The sequence below is a fragment of the Lampris incognitus genome, chromosome 14 (assembly GCF_029633865.1).
Source record: "Lampris incognitus isolate fLamInc1 chromosome 14, fLamInc1.hap2, whole genome shotgun sequence".
NCBI lineage: Eukaryota > Metazoa > Chordata > Actinopteri > Lampriformes > Lampridae > Lampris > Lampris incognitus.
Genome location: NC_079224.1, coordinates 10,734,728 through 10,754,183, shown reverse-complemented (window position 1 = coordinate 10,754,183; position 19,456 = coordinate 10,734,728). Strand labels below are relative to the sequence as shown.

Here is a 19,456-nt window from a genome sequence, read left to right as displayed (position 1 = left end):
ATAAGCTGTGTGGGCAGATTACGGTGTTGGCAGCAGGTGTCAGCAGGCTGACTTTACATTCCAGTGCCGTGGAAAAACAATAAGAATCATGGGTAACGGGACGCGTGGGTTTGAGACTATCAACGTCCACCTGTAAATAGACGTGTTTGCTGTCAGGGTGCGTGGAGGGAGGAAGTCTTGCGGCTAGTCAGCGTGTGTCCAGGCAAACTTGTCTAAGCTGTAAGGCTCAGGCAGTGTTATGCTCATCGCCAGATACAGATAGAGCACAATGAAGTATTATAATCCTTCACCTCTGCAGCGTCTTTACACATGCTCAATAATCCAGGTGAGAAAAGGAAAGAAGGTTGAATCAGTTCACCTGGACACAGCGTCTACTGACAGATACGCTTCATCACTCATCTAATGCCCCCTCTCCACTGCATGGTACCGGCTCAGCTCGACTCTACTCGCTCTACTTGCATAAGTTAGGGCTGGTACCAGCTACTTTTTTTTGGTACCACCTCCGTCGAGGTTCCAAGTGAGCTGAGCCGATACTAAAAGGTGACATGAAAATACCACTAAAAATAAATAAATAAAATATAAATATATATATTTATTTAAATATAAATAAAATCTTATAAAATAAAGATATTTAAATTTAAATATAAATAAAATAAAAGTAAAAATAAATTAATAAGATATAAACACAAATACATACAATATCTATTTATATTTATTTAAATATAAATAAAATCTGACCACTGATTGGTCAGAGAGAAATTGAACAGGTCTGTTTATAACCAAGAAATGCCAAAGTGAGTCTTATGAAACTTGTATTATAGTTGATTATCTATGTAACACATTATTTGTTGTCAGTGAATCTCTTAGTTACACTAATATTGTCCATGTGACGCACACATTTAGAGTCGGTCTTGTTGATTTTTTTGAAAATAAAACACTCGTGTGGGGCGCTGGTAGACAAGGGAGGAAAAACTAGTCAACACGCCCACAAATGGTAAAACTGAGGTCCTCCTAGTAGGAACTAAATCTACTTTGACCAAACCTGATAGTTTTTCTCTGACTATTGACAAAGCTCTAGTTCCTCCATCGCCTCAGGTTAAGAGTCTGGGTGTCATCTTGGACAGCACATTATCTTTTGAAGCCCACATCAACAACGTTACTCGGTCTGCATACTTTCACCTACGCAATATTAATCATCTTTGGCCGTCACCTACACCTAACTCACTCACACCCTGGCTACATCCCGTATTGATTACTGTAATTCTGTCCTCTTTGGTCTTCCACAAAAGTGTCTTCATAAGCTTCAGCTGGTCCAGAATTCAGCTGCCCGTATCATTACCAGAACTCCCTCCATAGATCATAGCACTCCTGTTCTTCAGCAACTCCGTTGGCTCCCTGTTAAATACCGTATTGACTTCAAGAGCCTGCTCCTCACATTTTAGGCCTTTAATAACCGAGCTCCCTCATATCTTTCCGAACTCCTTCATAGCCACACGCCCTCCTGCACTCTCAGATCCTCTTCTGCTCTCGAACTCACTACACCATCGGCCCGCTTGACTACCATGGGGTCTAGAGCCTTCAGTCATTCTGCCCCCCCGCCTATGGAACTCTCTCCCACAAGACATCACAACACTGACCTTCTTTCAACCTTCAAATCCCAGTTGCATAACGACAAAAACCAACGACCAGTTTCATATGCAAATGTGGGCGTGACCATTAACTAGCGTTACAGCGGCCATGTGTACTATTCACAGAGAATTTGGGAATGTCATTATACATGTCACCATTTTACAATGCTGTAGATTCCCTAATCCTCTGTGAACAGTACACATGGCCGCTGTCACTCTACTTACAGGTCACGCCTATATATTTGCATATGAAACTGATTGTTGGTTTTGGTCGTTATGCAGCTAATTGTTTATAAGGGTGGGGTACCTGCAGGCAGTTTAGACTGACGAGGTCACTTAGATGAGTGATGAAACGTATCTGTCAGTAAACATTGTATCCAGATGAGTGAGGAAACGTATCTGTCAGTAAACATTGTATCCAGATGAGCGATGAAACGTATCTGTCAGTAAACATTGTATCCAGATGAGTGATGAAACGTATCTGTCAGTAAACATTGTATCCAGATGAGTGATGACACGTATCTGTCAGTAAACATTGTATCCAGATGAGTGAGGAAACGTATCTGTCAGTAAACATTGTATCCAGATGAGTGATAAAACGTATCTGTCAGTAAACATTGTATCCAGATGAGTGATGACACGTATCTGTCAGTAAACATTGTATCCAGATGAACTGATTCAACCTTCTTTAATTAACTGTGCAGTGTTGGATCTCCATGGGATGGAACTTGGACATACATCATCTTTAGTAAATATTTGGATTAAGTTTATTAAACTGATCCAGAACCAGATGTAATACTTAAAGATTGGAAATCCATGTTTGGAGTAACTTAAGGTTTCGTCAAGGTGCAAAACTTAGAGGGACTATTCCTATGGCAGTTCCCCAGATGGAAGTCTCCCTGATATGATTTTTGGAGCTGGGATACCAAAAAAAGGTAAAGGCCTTTTTTATTGACAGCCCCGTGCAAAAGTTCCCCCAAAGTGACGTGTGACATTGAAGCAGCCCTGAGCGAATGCAGGGGGAGGAGAGGAACCAGCACAGCCGCTCTTACCAGTGAAGTGTTGTTCTTGGTTTCCAGTATAGTGAACCCGGCACACAGAACTTCTCCTCTCTTGTATTCGTTGTGCGGGGGGTGAGTGGGCAGGGACACAGAACGCAGTGCGATGACGTATGGATCCCTGAAAAGTAGAAAAAAAACAAAACAAAAAACATCAACTCGGGGCGTCCGGGTAACGCGGTGGTCTACCAACACGGGGATCGCCGGACCGAATCCCCGTGTTACCTCCGGCTTGGTCGGGCGTCCCTACAGACACAATCGGTCGTGTCTGCGGGTGGGAAGCCGGATGCGGGTATGTGTCCTTGTCGCTGCACTAGCGCCTCCTCTAGTTGGTCGGGGTGCCTGACTGTGGGGGGAGGGGGAACTGGGGGGGGGGGGATAGCGTGATCCTCCCACGCGCTACGTCCCCCTGGTGAAACTCCTCACTGTCAGGGGAAAAGAAGCCGCTGGTGGCTCCACATGTATGGGAGGAGACATGTGGTAGTCTGCAGCCCGGGGTGGAGCAGCGACCAGGACGGTGGGGTAATTGGCCAAGTACAATTGTGGGGGGGGGGGGGTAAGAAAAAAGAGTAGCTGTTCAGACAATGCTGTAAGGCTAAATAACGCAGAACAGGGGACGGATGGGGTGCTCATAGAATTGCTACGATACCCAATATCACTATTTTATACTACAGCAGAGCACTTTATTTACACAACAAAATGATGCACAGTTTATTGAAGAATTACTGTAAAATATGAATGTAATAATTGTTATTTCTGATCATAATAATTGATTTTTGTCAACCCTCCATCCGTTATCCGAACCGCTCATCCTGCTCTCAGGGATGCTGGAGCCTATCCCAGCAGTCACTGGGTGGCAGGCGGGGAGACACCCTGGACAGGTCACCAGGTCATCACACAGAGCCCCCCCCCCCCCCCACACACACACACCTAGGGACAATTTAGTGCAGCCGAGTCACCTGACCTACATGTCTTTGGACTGTGGGAGGAAACCCACACAGACACAGGGAGGACATACAAACTCCACACAGCTGATGACCCGGGACGACCGGGTGTTTTGTTATATTACACTGAAACAGCTGTCAGTGTACATGGTTACCTACAGCAGACCTTTTAATCATGGGACCTTCCAACCAGCCAATGAACAGAACCGCTACATTGTACATGATTTTGCAAAACATAGTATCCAACTGAAGGTTGCTGCAGGGATTTCTTTATTCTCACGGACAACTACAGGCCACACGAGACCTGAAGGAGAGAACGCCCATGGCTCTGACCTTTAGTCTTCTTCCGCCCCGTAAAGCAAACAGACCCAAACCCCAACTTGAGAAGTTCCCGCCAGCCCCGGTACCAACCCGCTGCCACACGGTTTCCTCCTGGAGGCCAGTAGGATGAAGTCCTGGAGGATCCCACACCCCTGGGCGGGCGAACCCGAGGCGGCTAATTCTCCATGACCCACCGACGGGGTCACCACGCGATACAGGAAGTCGTCGTCGTTCACCCGACGAATCAGCTCACATTTCCTGGTTAAAGATGTGCCGTTCACACACACAAAGGTCACACACAGATTATATATATATATATATACATATATATATATATATATATATATATATATATATATACACACACAGGTTTGCATACAAGTTATATTTGCATACTGGGGAGTTTTGCATGGCTGTAGATTTACATAAAATCCCTGGATGGTTTATTTATTTATTTGTTTGGGGTGGTGGTGGTGGTGTCAGATCTTTCAACCAATGGACCTGTTGGCAAAGTTTTGGGTGGAATTTTCCCCATTTGTCTCCCCAGTTGTGTCTGCCCAGTTACCCCACTCCTCCGAGCCGTCCCGGTCGCTGCTCCACCCCCTCTGCCGATCCGGGGAGGTCTGCAGACCACCACATGCCTCCTCCCATACATGTGGAGTCGCCAGCCGCTTCTTTTCACCTGACAGTGAGGAGTTTCCCCAGGGGGATGTAGCGCGTGGGAGGATCACGTTAATCCCCCCAGTTCCCCCTCCCCCTCCGACCTACCAGAGGAGGCGCTAGTGCAGCGACCAGGACACATACCCACAACCAGCTTCCCGCCTGCAGACACGGCCAATTGTGTCTGCAGGGAGGCCTGACCAAGCCGGCGGTAACACGGGGATTCGAACCGGCGATCCCCATGTTGGTAGGCAACGGAACAGACCGCTGCGCTACCCGGATTCCTGAGACTTGTTATTTTTTGGATCACTACTTGGAAGGGGGACTTAGGGAACAGTAGTTGGTGGGACTTGCCCAGTCTCACCCGTCTGGTTCCTCTTTCCAAAACAGGGGCGACTGCCCACAGAGAGACCCCTCACCTGGGCTCACCTTAGTTTTAGCCATGCCCACTAGCTGTATCCGTGTGTGTGTGTGTGTCTCTGTATGTGTGTGTGTGTGTGTGTATTCATAGCATTACTGATAATGTGTGTCCCAGCTGGTTCTGTTGCGCAGGTCCGCCAGCAGAGAAAAGGCTCTTTGGGCTGGAACATCCACCTCCGCCTCCACTTTGAAGCTCAGCACAGACTTCTGCTCCAGGATGTAAAGGCTGACCTACGGTTGAAGAAAGAAACCATGTATATCAGGTCAGATTCCAAACTGGGGGACGACAATGTCAGCCCATCCCCGTCTCCACTCTGAAACCGAACTCGGTCTTCGGTTCCAGGGCGGTGACAACACGGAGACGGCGCACAATAAACCACCAGAAGAACTGACCAGAGATTCTTGGTCGCGGCACAGCAAACCTCGTCTATCTACCTGGTCTTTCTCAGAGCTGAGTAGCCAGTTTGTTCGAGCCGCCAACATCTCCAGAGCCGATACGTTGTTGTAGCTGAGATACACCTGGAGCGCACACACACACACAAACACACACACACACACACACAACACAAATGCACACAAACTGAAAGATGTGTATTACAGTCATGTGTGTAAGACAGTGCTGCTGACCTCATTTCATTGGTTACGTCACATCCTAACCACAACCGAACCTCTGCTGGCCAGTCAGGAACTACTAAGAATAAATAGAAGAGGATGAAATGGAGGAAGGGCGGCAGGGTGGTGCAGTGGTTAGTGCGGCTGCCTCACATCAAAAAGGTCCTGGGTTCGAGCCCCGGAGTAGTCCAACCCTGGTGGGTGGTCCCGGGTCATCCTCTGTGTGGACTTTGCATGTTCTCCCCGTGTCTGGGTGGGTTTCCTCCGGGGGCTCCGGTTTCCTCCCACAGTCCAAAGACACGTAGGTCAGGTGTCGGCCCTGTGATGGCCTGGCGGCTTGTCCAGGGTGTCTCCCCGCCTGCCGCCCAATGACTGCTGGGATAGGCTCCAGCGTCCCCGGGACCCTGAGAGCAGGATAAGCGATTGGGATAATGGCTGGATGGATGGAAATGGAGGGATGGGATAGCCGACAGTTTGTGTCTTACTCAAGGGCACATCAGCAGTGTTTGTGGAAGGATTTCAAGGGGTGGAGCGATATTAGCGACCATTTACGTCCATTTTTGTCTTGACAAAGTTTCCTTTACTTTCCCACAGGTCCAGTGGTAAGGTTTCAGCGACCTTCTCTAACTTCAGCAGGACACTGCTCCAGCAGATGTATGTTAACCGTGTTAAAGGATTACTACCTAAACAGACCTCTGAACACAGTGACGGTGGCTAGGTTTGCAGAATAAGTTAAGACGGATGAATACTGGGGTATGCAATAAAAGACAGGCTTGCTTTAGCAGTGACGGTATAGCTGCTGATAGCATCTTCACCCCTGCGTGGGCTAAAGACTCAACGGGCCTCGTACAACAACCGTTCCTCCACACAGATCTGTTATTAAAGACTTCTCTGAGCTAGCTGGGAAATCTTGCAGCATTCAGCCATTTGCTCTTGTTTGCTGGTGAGACCAACAGCAGACCTGTAGCCCGTCAATACACGCAACAGTCCTGTTGCTCAACCACATTCGTAGATGAGCGACAGGCCTTAGATTGTTTCCATAGAGCCCAGAAAGTCTAGTTTTGAAACCGGAGAATATAAAAGTATTATATATATATCCATCCATCCATCCATCCATCCATTATCCAAACCACTAATCCTGCTCTCAGGGTTGCAGGGATGCTGGAGCCTATTCCAGCAGCCATTAGGTGGCAGGCGGGGAGACACCCTGGACAGGCCGCCAGACCATCACAGAGCTCGCACACACACACACACACACACACACACACACACACACACACACACACACACACACACACACACACACACACACACACACACCTAGGGACAATTTAGTACGGCCGAGTCACCTGACCTACATGTCTTTGGACTGTGGGAGGAAACCGGAGCCCCCGGAGGAAACCCAGTCAGACATGGGGAGAACATGCAAACTCCACACAGAGGACGACCCCCAAGGTTGGGCTACCCCGGGGCTTGAACCCAGGACCTTCTTGCTGTGAGGCGACCGCGCTAACCACTGCTTCGCTGTGCCGCCCATAAGTGTGTGTGTGTGTGTGTGTGTACATATATATATATATATATATATATATATATACATACATACATACACACACACACTTTTTGTTGCACAATGAACAGAGGAGACGCCAGCTGTTCCTCCCTGTATCACTCTCTATCACTCTCTCTTTCCCAGACTGCATGAATGTGAATGTTGCTTTTCTAGTTTTCTACCACCGACTGCAGCAGCCGAGTCATCGGCCTCACCTGGTTCCTGGGATCCCAGTGGACAGAGAAAGGGACTTCGGCCTGCTTACAGGAAATGATGTATTTTCTGAGTCGACAGAGGAAGAAAGAGCGGTGAGTCAGTAACAGTTCATGAAGCAGGAACGTTGGTGGTGACTAACTCGACTTTAGCGAAGGGGAGAACGACTCAGTGAAATAAGCCAGCGCACATTCTGCTGGTTTGAACATGCATCACACGTACGGACCTCAATGACACGTTGTTGGGGACCACTGCTAACGAGTGAAAACCTTATGGTTGTCAGCTGTTGTACAGACACGACAATTCACACCTATTTTATAAAAAAATGACAAATAGACCAAAAAGTTCACATGCAGACTATCCAATGGATGTATCATATGCATAGAGGCAACAATAGATTTTAATATTTAAGCCCCAAACAAAGAGGAACCAAACTTTGTTTCACGAGGTCAACAAAAAGCGGGGAAACATGGACGGTCGGGTTATTGTGGGGAGGTTTTAACCAGACACTGGATGATCACCTAGACAGCAGCAACAGGAAGACAGATAGAGTTCCTAGAGACAGAATAGCAATAAATAGTATCAAAGGAGGGCGGCTGGATGGCATGGCGGGCTATTCCGTTGCCTACCAACACGAGGATCGCCGGTTCAAATTCCTGTGTTACCTCTGGCGGCCCTCCCCAGACCGGCAGAGGGAGTGAGGTAATGACCGGGACAGCTTGGAAGAGGGGGGCCAAACTCTGTCAGCCAGGGGAGAGAGGAGGACTATCATTGCCGAAGATTACAGTATCTCTTTTGAAACAGCTAAGCTTGTCAGACCATTGGAACGAAACAGACTCGGAATTGGACTGGCCACAGATTGAACATGAGCTCACGCCTCCTTTTAAACCTAATGAGGTGCGAGCGAGAACACCAAACAAGGAGGAAAATAATGGGGTGAATCCCGTTCTACTTCACTCAGAAATAGTCTGGCTAGCAGTACATAAAACATGTAAAACCTCTCACAGTAATCAAACATATGCTCCAATGTCATATCGAGCTGCGCCCGAGGAGGAAACACCGAGGGTGGTCTGATAGGACGCGGGTGAGGGGCAGGCTAAGCTAACTGCTAGCCCATGATGCAGACCGGTGGTCCCGACGGCCACCTTGGTACTCGCTGTCTTGGACAGTGAATTGTTGTTTTTTTTTGGATATGTTTGATATGTGTTTTTGTAGTTTTTCGGTAGTTTGGATGTGTGTTCTTGTAGTTTGGATATGTGTTCTTGTAGTTTGGATATGTGTTCTTGTAGTTTGGATATGTGTTCTTGTAGTTTGGATATGTGTTCTTGTAGTTTGGATTTGTGTTCTTGTAGTTGGGATATGTGTTCTTGTAGTTTGGATTGTGTTCTTGTAGTTTGGATTTGTGTTCTTGTAGTTTGGATATGTGTTCTTGTAGTTTGGATTTGTGTTCTTGTAGTTGGGATATGTGTTCTTGTAGTTGGGATATGTGTTCTTGTAGTTGGGATATGTGTTCTTGTAGTTTGGATTGTGTTCTTGTAGTTTGGATTTGTGTTCTTGTAGTTTGGATATGTGTTCTTGTAGTTTGGATTTGTGTTCTTGTAGTTGGGATATGTGTTCTTGTAGTTGGGATATGTGTTCTTGTAGTTGGGATATGTGTTCTTGTAGTTTGGATTTGTGTTCTTGTAGTTTGGATATGTGTTCTTGTAGTTTGGATTTGTGTTCTTGTAGTTGGGATATGTGTTCTTGTAGTTTGGATTGTGTTCTTGTAGTTGGGATATGTGTTCTTGTAGTTTGGATATGTGTTCTTGTAGTTTGGATTTGTGTTCTTGTAGTTGGGATATGTGTTCTTGTAGTTGGGATATGTGTTCTTGTAGTTTGGATATGTGTTATTGTAGTTTGGATTTGTGTTATTGTAGTTTGGATTTGTGTTCTTGTAGTTTGGATTTGTGTTCTTGTAGTTTGGATTTGTGTTCTTGTAGTTGGGATATGTGTTCTTGTAGTTGGGATATGTGTTCTTGTAGTTCGGATATGTGTTCTTGTAGTTCGGATTTGTGTTCTTGTAGTTGGGATATGTGTTCTTGTAGTTTGGATATGTGTTCTTGTAGTTGGGATTTGTGTTCTTGTAGTTTGGATTCGTGTTCTTGTAGTTTGGATGTGTGTTCTTGTAGTTTGGATGTGTGTTTTTGTAGTTTGGATATGTGTTCTTGTAGTTTGGATATGTGTTCTAGTAGTTTGGATTTGTGTTCTTGTAGTTGGGATATGTGTTCTTGTAGTTTGGATTTGTGTTCTTGTAGTTGGGATATGTGTTCTTGTAGTTGGGATATGTGTTCTTGTAGTTTGGATATGTGTTCTTGTAGTTTGGATTTGTGTTATTGTAGTTTGGATTTGTGTTCTTGTAGTTTGGATTTGTGTTCTTGTAGTTTGGATTTGTGTTCTTGTAGTTGGGATATGTGTTCTTGTAGTTGGGATATGTGTTCTTGTAGTTCGGATATGTGTTCTTGTAGTTCGGATTTGTGTTCTTGTAGTTGGGATATGTGTTCTTGTAGTTTGGATATGTGTTCTTGTAGTTGGGATTTGTGTTCTTGTAGTTTGGATTCGTGTTCTTGTAGTTTGGATGTGTGTTCTTGTAGTTTGGATGTGTGTTTTTGTAGTTTGGATATGTGTTCTTGAAGTTTGGATATGTGTTCTAGTAGTTTGGATTTGTGTTCTTGTAGTTGGGATATGTGTTCTTGTAGTTTGGATTTGTGTTCTTGTAGTTGGGATATGTGTTCTTGTAGTTGGGATATGTGTTCTTGTAGTTTGGATATGTGTTATTGTAGTTTGGATTTGTGTTATTGTAGTTTGGATATGTGTTCTTGTAGTTTGGATATGTGTTCTTGTAGTTTGGATATGTGTTCTTGTAGTTTGGATTTGTGTTCTTGTAGTTGGGATATGTGTTCTTGTAGTTTGGATTGTGTTCTTGTAGTTTGGATTTGTGTTCTTGTAGTTTGGATATGTGTTCTTGTAGTTTGGATTTGTGTTCTTGTAGTTGGGATATGTGTTCTTGTAGTTGGGATATGTGTTCTTGTAGTTGGGATATGTGTTCTTGTAGTTTGGATTGTGTTCTTGTAGTTTGGATTTGTGTTCTTGTAGTTTGGATATGTGTTCTTGTAGTTTGGATTTGTGTTCTTGTAGTTGGGATATGTGTTCTTGTAGTTGGGATATGTGTTCTTGTAGTTGGGATATGTGTTCTTGTAGTTTGGATTTGTGTTCTTGTAGTTTGGATATGTGTTCTTGTAGTTTGGATATGTGTTCTTGTAGTTTGGATATGTGTTCTTGTAGTTTGGATATGTGTTCTTGTAGTTTGGATTTGTGTTCTTGTAGTTGGGATATGTGTTCTTGTAGTTTGGATTGTGTTCTTGTAGTTTGGATTTGTGTTCTTGTAGTTTGGATATGTGTTCTTGTAGTTTGGATTTGTGTTCTTGTAGTTGGGATATGTGTTCTTGTAGTTGGGATATGTGTTCTTGTAGTTGGGATATGTGTTCTTGTAGTTTGGATTGTGTTCTTGTAGTTTGGATTTGTGTTCTTGTAGTTTGGATATGTGTTCTTGTAGTTTGGATTTGTGTTCTTGTAGTTGGGATATGTGTTCTTGTAGTTGGGATATGTGTTCTTGTAGTTGGGATATGTGTTCTTGTAGTTTGGATTTGTGTTCTTGTAGTTTGGATATGTGTTCTTGTAGTTTGGATTTGTGTTCTTGTAGTTGGGATATGTGTTCTTGTAGTTTGGATTGTGTTCTTGTAGTTGGGATATGTGTTCTTGTAGTTTGGATATGTGTTCTTGTAGTTTGGATTTGTGTTCTTGTAGTTGGGATATGTGTTCTTGTAGTTGGGATATGTGTTCTTGTAGTTTGGATATGTGTTATTGTAGTTTGGATTTGTGTTATTGTAGTTTGGATTTGTGTTCTTGTAGTTTGGATTTGTGTTCTTGTAGTTTGGATTTGTGTTCTTGTAGTTGGGATATGTGTTCTTGTAGTTGGGATATGTGTTCTTGTAGTTCGGATATGTGTTCTTGTAGTTCGGATTTGTGTTCTTGTAGTTGGGATATGTGTTCTTGTAGTTTGGATATGTGTTCTTGTAGTTGGGATTTGTGTTCTTGTAGTTTGGATTCGTGTTCTTGTAGTTTGGATGTGTGTTCTTGTAGTTTGGATGTGTGTTTTTGTAGTTTGGATATGTGTTCTTGTAGTTTGGATATGTGTTCTAGTAGTTTGGATTTGTGTTCTTGTAGTTGGGATATGTGTTCTTGTAGTTTGGATTTGTGTTCTTGTAGTTGGGATATGTGTTCTTGTAGTTGGGATATGTGTTCTTGTAGTTTGGATATGTGTTATTGTAGTTTGGATTTGTGTTATTGTAGTTTGGATTTGTGTTCTTGTAGTTTGGATTTGTGTTCTTGTAGTTTGGATTTGTGTTCTTGTAGTTGGGATATGTGTTCTTGTAGTTGGGATATGTGTTCTTGTAGTTCGGATATGTGTTCTTGTAGTTCGGATTTGTGTTCTTGTAGTTGGGATATGTGTTCTTGTAGTTTGGATATGTGTTCTTGTAGTTGGGATTTGTGTTCTTGTAGTTTGGATTCGTGTTCTTGTAGTTTGGATGTGTGTTCTTGTAGTTTGGATGTGTGTTTTTGTAGTTTGGATATGTGTTCTTGAAGTTTGGATATGTGTTCTAGTAGTTTGGATTTGTGTTCTTGTAGTTGGGATATGTGTTCTTGTAGTTTGGATTTGTGTTCTTGTAGTTGGGATATGTGTTCTTGTAGTTGGGATATGTGTTCTTGTAGTTTGGATATGTGTTATTGTAGTTTGGATTTGTGTTATTGTAGTTTGGATTTGTGTTCTTGTAGTTTGGATTTGTGTTCTTGTAGTTTGGATTTGTGTTCTTGTAGTTGGGATATGTGTTCTTGTAGTTGGGATATGTGTTCTTGTAGTTTGGATATGTGTTCTTGTAGTTTGGATGTGTGTTCTTGTAGTTTGGATATGTGTTATTGTAGTTGGGATTTGTGTTCTTGTAGTTTGGATTTGTGTTCTTGTAGTTTGGATTTGTGTTCTTGTAGTTGGGATATGTGTTCTTGTAGTTGGGATATGTGTTCTTGTAGTTTGGATTTGTGTTCTTGTAGTTGGGATATGTGTTCTTGTAGTTTGGATGTGTGTTCTTGTAGTTGGGATGTGTGTTTTTGTAGTTTGGATGTGTTTTTGTAGTTTGGATATGTGTTATTGTAGTTTGGATTTGTGTTCTTGTAGTTTGGATTTGTGTTCTTGTAGTTTGGATTTGTGTTCTTGTAGTTGGGATATGTGTTCTTGTAGTTGGGATATTTGTTCTTGTAGTTTGGATTTGTGTTCTTGTAGTTGGGATATGTGTTCTTGTAGTTTGGATGTGTGTTCTTGTAGTTTGGATGTGTGTTTTTGTAGTTTGGATGTGTTTTTGTAGTTTGGATATGTGTTCTTGTAGTTTGGATATGTGTTCTTGTAGTTTGGATATGTGTTCTTGTAGTTTGGATTTGTGTTCTTGTAGTTGGGATATGTGTTCTTGTAGTTGGGATATGTGTTCTTGTAGTTTGGATTTGTGTTCTTGTAGTTTGGATATGTGTTCTTGTAGTTTGGATTTGTGTTCTTGTAGTTGGGATTTGTGTTCTTGTAGTTGGGATATGTGTTCTTGTAGTTGGGATAGGTGTTCTTGTCTTTGTGTTGCACTGCTGTGGGTTGGGGGAGACGATATTTCGTTTCATTTCATGTGTGCAGGTGCATGAAATGAAATGACGAATATTCCTGAGTCCAGATATGCATCGATATGGCTCAACCCCAAAATAAAAATAGATTAACAGAAAATTTATTCCCAGATACCATCTGGGTGTGGGCCACTTCAGGCAACGATGCAGCGCTGATGGCCTTCTTCTGGCCCTGACAAAATGGTTATGAGCCTGAAGTGGCCCACATGTATAATAGCAAACATGGCCCAAATATGCCAAATCAAATGTGGGCCTTTTTTGGCAAAGATGCGGTGCTCTCGGCAACATGTAATCTGGATGTGACCCTGAAGTGGCCTGTGTGGTAAATGGTGAGTATGGCCCAAATATCACAAAACAAATATGGGCCACCTCTGGCAAATATGTGGCATATGCGGCATTGCTATGGCTTGGTTCTGGCCCAGATCTGGCTAACAGGAGTGGACCGCCCAAGTGCCATCATTCCAAGCGGTATGTGGGCCGGATGAAGTGTCGGGTGTGGGACGGGTGCAGGCCACAGCAATTTAGCTATCTGGGTTGGGCTCAATGGTTAAGAAAAGGTATCAGAACACTAAATGACCTATTTGAAGACGGCAATCTCCTTTAACAGAATGAGGGAAAATTTCAATCTGGAGTGATGTGGCCATTTTTGAAAATATTTGCAAATCAGACACTTTATTAAAGATAATGTCCACTTTCCCCATGAAGAAACCCCAACAGAGTACTACCTACCATCACCAACAATGTTCCCTAAAGCATCAGTATGGCATGAGACATGTCCGTGGGTAAATAGTAATGCTGTAAAAGCCTCAGGATGATATGGGAAAGAGACTTGGGTTGTACATTTGATGAAGAAAGGTGGGCGAGGACACTTTCCAACAACGGGAAACATATCAGAGAAGCCAGAGGCAAATTTATTCAATATAAATTACTTCACAGATATTATTATACCCCAACAAGACTCAACAAGATGGGTCTGATTAAAGACAGTTTATGTTGGAAATGCAAAATAGAACAAGGTACATATATGCCCACATTGTGGGAGTGGCCCATGGTTTCCCCTTTATGGAGAAATGTTCTGGAATATACAGGGGAATGGACAGACTGCGAGTTGCCCAGATCACCTGAATTATGTCTCCTCGGGGATATATCTGTGGTACCACAGTTGAATAAATCTGCATTTAGACTATTGATAACTGGCTAAATAACATTTGCCAGGATGATTCTTCGTTGTTGGAAGGAACCTCTAACTCCTTTACTGAAAATGTGGAGGGAACAAATGATGGGAACTGCTGCCGATCCAGTGCCGGTTATCCCAGCCATCAAACAAGACAAAACTTAGACGCAGACGTGAACAAAGACACTGCAGGGACGGTACTGGGTGAGGCCGCTGCAAAGGTGAATTCGCGCAGCCATCTTCCCACACTGGAAGTGGAACTGATACACGACATCTGGAACTGTTACCGTGGACTAATGCTCATCACTGTCATGGAACCAAATAACTGCCTTTCTTATGCCTATGCCTGGATGGATACCTGCCCGTTATGCGTTTCTGTTTTTATTTTATACTGTTGCAAAACACAATAAAAACTTTAAATGGAAAACAAAATATGCAGAGTGTCTGCATGAATTTGAAGGTTGTTTTTTTTTAGGGCATTATAGTCCTTTTTGATTTGGTCTTCATATTTATAATACATCCATTTCACAGTTAGCCCACCTGTCCAATCTGATCTTCTTCCTAGCTATGGCCTCTTGGAATCTCCTTCTTCCTTCCTTGAGAGAGAGAGAGAGAGAGAGAGAGAGAGATAGAGAGAGAGAGAGAGAGAGAGAGAGAGAGAGAGAGATACCACAGATCTTGATAGTCAGCCATACACATAGAGCTATAAATACCACATGGAGAACTAGATTCAAAACTCAGATCTGATCATCAGATAAAGCTGCTATAAAACTCCAATTTAACAAGCAAAGTGGGAACTTCCTGGTCTGATGGTAACGTGAAAGTCAGCACTTTGCTGCATCAAATACGCGGCACATCTGTGTGATCACTCAGCAAGGGTCACGCCCGCCAGGCGGTAGCCTGGAGGGGATACTGCGTTTGGTCAGCCCACATTTTTTTGTGCACAGTTATGTGTATGATGAAGAACCTCTCGTGGTTGCAGTGATTCAAGCCTATGAAAAACACATGTTCTCGCTACCGCCACTCCCTCTCTTCACTCACTCTCTAGCTCACCCGACCAACGCTGCTCTTTGTCGCTGCCCGATCTGAGTCAACCGTGGACGTGATGCACGCGGCTGACTCAGATCGGGCAGCACCAGTGTCAAAAGACTATGTATGCGGGTACGAGTCTTGAAAGTAAACGAAAAGTTTACGCGTATCTCGCAGGTCAGCAAATCATTCACTGTGGATCTCAGCACAGCAGAACTGGAGGAAAACCGGATGAACCAAAAATAATAACACCTGTCTTATTTTCACAATATAATAAAATGGGTTAAACCGTTTATGCTCGTGCATGTGACTCACATCTGCGGTTGACTCAGATTGGAGTTATTAATGTTTATGGCTATGCTCTTTGTTCACACCTAGCCTTGACTCTCCTCAATCTCAGCAAGGCATCAGGCGACATGGGGGCAATAGAATTATGAAAGCAGTAACACAACCGCGGTTTATAAGCCCTGGAAAATGATAAGCGACACGTTGCTTTCCGGGTAAGATGGTAGCTGATATGCTGAGTCGGTAGACAGGACTTACAAAGAGGCATGAAAGCGGGAATACTGACAGAAAAGGATCTTACCTCATATATACCATCACACAACTGACCAGTTTAACTGGAGTACTGCAGCCAAAGGATGACATTTTAGATTATTTTGTCAGCGACTAAATACAAAAACATGATTGGTTTTCTTTTTGGGGGGGGATTTTTCCCCCCCATTTTCCTCCCCAACTGTACGCGGCCAATCACCCCACTCTTGCGAGCTGTCCCGATCTCTGCTCCATCCCCTCTGCCGATCCGGGGAGGGCTGCAGACTACCACGTGCCTCCTCTGATACACATGGAGCCGCCAGTCGCTTCTTTTCACCTGACAGTGAGGAGTTTCGCCAGGGGGACGTAGCGTGTGGGAGGATCATGCTATTCCTACCGGTCCGGTCCGGTCCGGTCCCCCCCCGAATAGGTGCCCCAACCGTCCAGAGGAGGCGCTAGTGCAGCTTCCCACCCGCAGACACAGCCAATTGTGTCTGTAGGGACGCCCGACCAAGCCGGAGGTAACACGGGGATTCGAACCGCTGATCCCCATGTTGGCAGGCAACGGAATAGACCGCCACGTCACCCGGACGCCCCTAGTAACATGACTGTTGTTGTGATTTTGTCTGTTCCTATTGGGCAACTGACCAGCACTTCAGGCTGTATCCGTGGTAGTGTGCGCGGCTTTCCATTTTCATCAAGCACCTCAAAGGTCATGAAGGCAGAGTTTATGTGTCTGTTAGGTCCCTCCTCCTGGTAGGCCTCTGCACGCACACCCACCTCCATACTGCAACACACACACATACAAACACACACACACACACACACACACCAATATCATGGATATAAAACCATGCTTTTTAAAGGCTTTCACTTGAAATATGATCCTTTTTTTTCAATTTAACACCAAGTATTTGGTGTTGAATTACACAAATTTTGCAAGACCAACCCATCTATCTATCTATCTATCTATCTATCTATCTATCTATCTATCTATCTATCTATCTATCTATCTATCTATCTATCTATCTATCTATCTATCTATCTATCTATCTATCTATCTATCTATCTATCTATCCATCCATCTCTTACCTGTTTTTAAAGGCATTGTTGACTATAGCCCTCAACAGCAGTCTGTCCCCAACCTGAGACGGTCCTCTGAAGGTAAACATGTCTATGCTCCTCAGAATGGGGTGTGCCTGACACAGACGACTGTACAGAGACACCGCGACAGCCGAAGAGGGATGGAATAAAGAAAAATGAACTGGGAGTGTGTTAAGAGAGAAGGGATAAATACATGTGTCATCTGCGTATAGGGGTTGACAGTTACAACTGTTAACACTAAAACACGACAAATGTGTGTGTGTGTGTGTGTGTGTGTGTGTGTGTGTGTGTGTGTGTGTGTGTGTGTGTGTGTGTGTGTGTGTGTGTGCGGGGTATACCTAGCAGCGATTGTAGCAACGTTCACCATCCAGGCCATGATCTGTCCTCCAAATGTATTCACCTGATGTTGAGGCAGGGAGAAACATTGATATAAACACACATAAACCCACAGTACCATACTGATGGATGGTGAGTGATGAAACGTAACAATAAAATGGAACTTAAATAAATAAAAATAATAAAAAATAAAATGGAAGGCCAAAAGGTATGGAATTTATTGTAGTAGTTCAGAATGATGTTGATTTTCACATCGGGTGAAACTGGAATGTTATCTAAGTGTTTTACTGCAGTTAACTGAAAGAAAACCACAATAAATTACTCTAAAAAAATCACATCATTTAAATGTATCAAGGTATTGTCATACTGATATATCAGGAAATCTCTGATGAGTCCCAAACCTAAAAAAGGATAAAATAATACATAGAATGTCAGATAAGGTGGACAGACGTCAGATCACCTGATGGTTAGCATGGGGGGGCAGTACCAGTTCAAAACTCTCCACCTTCGTCCTCTCTGCTGCCACTGCATTCCCTACTGCCAAGCAGTCAGCTAGCGTGCACACACACACGCACACGTACACACACACAACACTTGTTTATTTTGGGATTCTTTCCCCCTTCTTTGCCAATCACCCCACTCTTCTGAGCCGTCCCGGTCGCTGCTCCACCCCCTCTGCTGAGCTGGGGAGGGCTGCAGACTACCACATGCCTCCTCCCATACATGTGGAGTCCCCAGCCGCTTCTTTTCACCTGACAGTGAGGAGTTTCACCAGGGGGACGTAGCACGTAGGAAGATCACGCTATTCCCCCCAGTCCCCCCCCCCCTGAACAGGTGCCCCGACCGACCAGAGGAGGTGCCAGTGCAGTGACCAGGACACATGCCCACATCCGGCTTCCCACCTGCAGACAAAGCCAATTGTGTCTGTAGCGACGCCCGACCAAGCCAGAGGTAACACTGGGATTCTGGTAGGCAATGGAATAGACCGCTACGCTACCTGGATGCCCAACTCTGGCAATGCTGTTCTGTTTCATAGTTTCCGGTGTCACCCTAAGTGTCAGTAAACGACAACCTCCCAGACTGAAGCTTTCGATACTTTTCAGCATCACGGTAAAGTCAAAATCAACGACCCATGGAACAGCAACTGTGATGCTAAAATGTGTTTGGTTAAGATATTTCATAGCCATCTCTATGCCCCCCCCCCTCCTGTTTGCTTGTGCAGACCTACCCTGCTGAAAGGCCCTATCACAGAGCAGGTCCTTGATGATGTCATAGTGTAACAACCTCATCCTCCGTCTCTCGGCGGCCACTCTGTACTCCACCTGTTCTCTCTGGGTTAGGGGTGTGATGGGCTTTAACTTTACCTAGACACACACGCACGCACGCACACACACACACACACACACACACACACACACACACACACACACACACACACACACACACACACACACACGCTGTTCAATAACTGCTTATATAATAAAACCTAAATTTGCTTGCACAAAGAGGCACCATTACGAAACCATTTTCATTAATACACCTCGACTAGAGAGCAAATCTTGTAGTCACTGTGTGTGTGTGTGTGTGTGTGTGTGTGTGTGTGTGTGTGTGTGTGTGTGTGTGTGTGTGTGTGTGTTAACACAGTATGATGTTAGAAATCAGATCAAATGGTGTGTTAAGGCCGAATTGGGTAAAGACCTGCGAGTCTACCTGTGCGAGTCCACCGAGCAAGGACACTGACTGGTAATTCCCTATTCTACTGTTTTCTCTCGTTGTCTGCCTCACCCACCATGTGCTACCAAGATGTCCCTGTCATTCACCGTTATCGAAACAATTGCATCTGTCACAGACAATGCAACCTCACCTCTAGTCACTCAGGAAAGCCTTCTCTACTCACTCCTTTACTTTTGGCTTATGGAAGTGCCAATCAGCTGTAAATACTTGCTAATCTGCCAGGCATTCAGGTACTAGCCCTGAGCGAAACCTGGATACGTCCAGAAAAAACTGCCACACCGGCCGCACTCTCTGTTGACTCTGCTTTCCTACACTCACTCCATTCTGTTGGGCGTGGAGGCGGTACGGGGTTGTTCCGGCGAGCTAAAATGGATGCCATGCTAGAT

The 19,456-nt window shown here is 44.3% G+C and overlaps 1 protein-coding gene across 1 annotated transcript in view; it reads right to left on the bottom strand.

The window, feature by feature from the left end:
- The window catches only part of LOC130123588 (acyl-coenzyme A thioesterase 11-like), a 29,124-nt gene that overhangs the window by 1,498 nt on the left and 8,170 nt on the right, over positions 1-19,456 (bottom strand). Inside the window, exons 7-17 of the mRNA XM_056292804.1 lie at positions 18,565-18,700; positions 17,797-17,888; positions 17,339-17,400; positions 16,989-17,108; positions 16,545-16,683; positions 14,874-14,929; positions 7,408-7,474; positions 5,467-5,550; positions 5,129-5,262; positions 4,042-4,209; positions 2,681-2,807 (exon numbers count right to left, since the gene is read on the bottom strand). Coding sequence (XP_056148779.1) covers positions 2,681-2,807; positions 4,042-4,209; positions 5,129-5,262; positions 5,467-5,550; positions 7,408-7,474; positions 14,874-14,929; positions 16,545-16,683; positions 16,989-17,108; positions 17,339-17,400; positions 17,797-17,888; positions 18,565-18,700 — 1,185 coding nt within the window. The remainder of the gene's footprint in view (positions 1-2,680; positions 2,808-4,041; positions 4,210-5,128; positions 5,263-5,466; positions 5,551-7,407; positions 7,475-14,873; positions 14,930-16,544; positions 16,684-16,988; positions 17,109-17,338; positions 17,401-17,796; positions 17,889-18,564; positions 18,701-19,456) is intronic.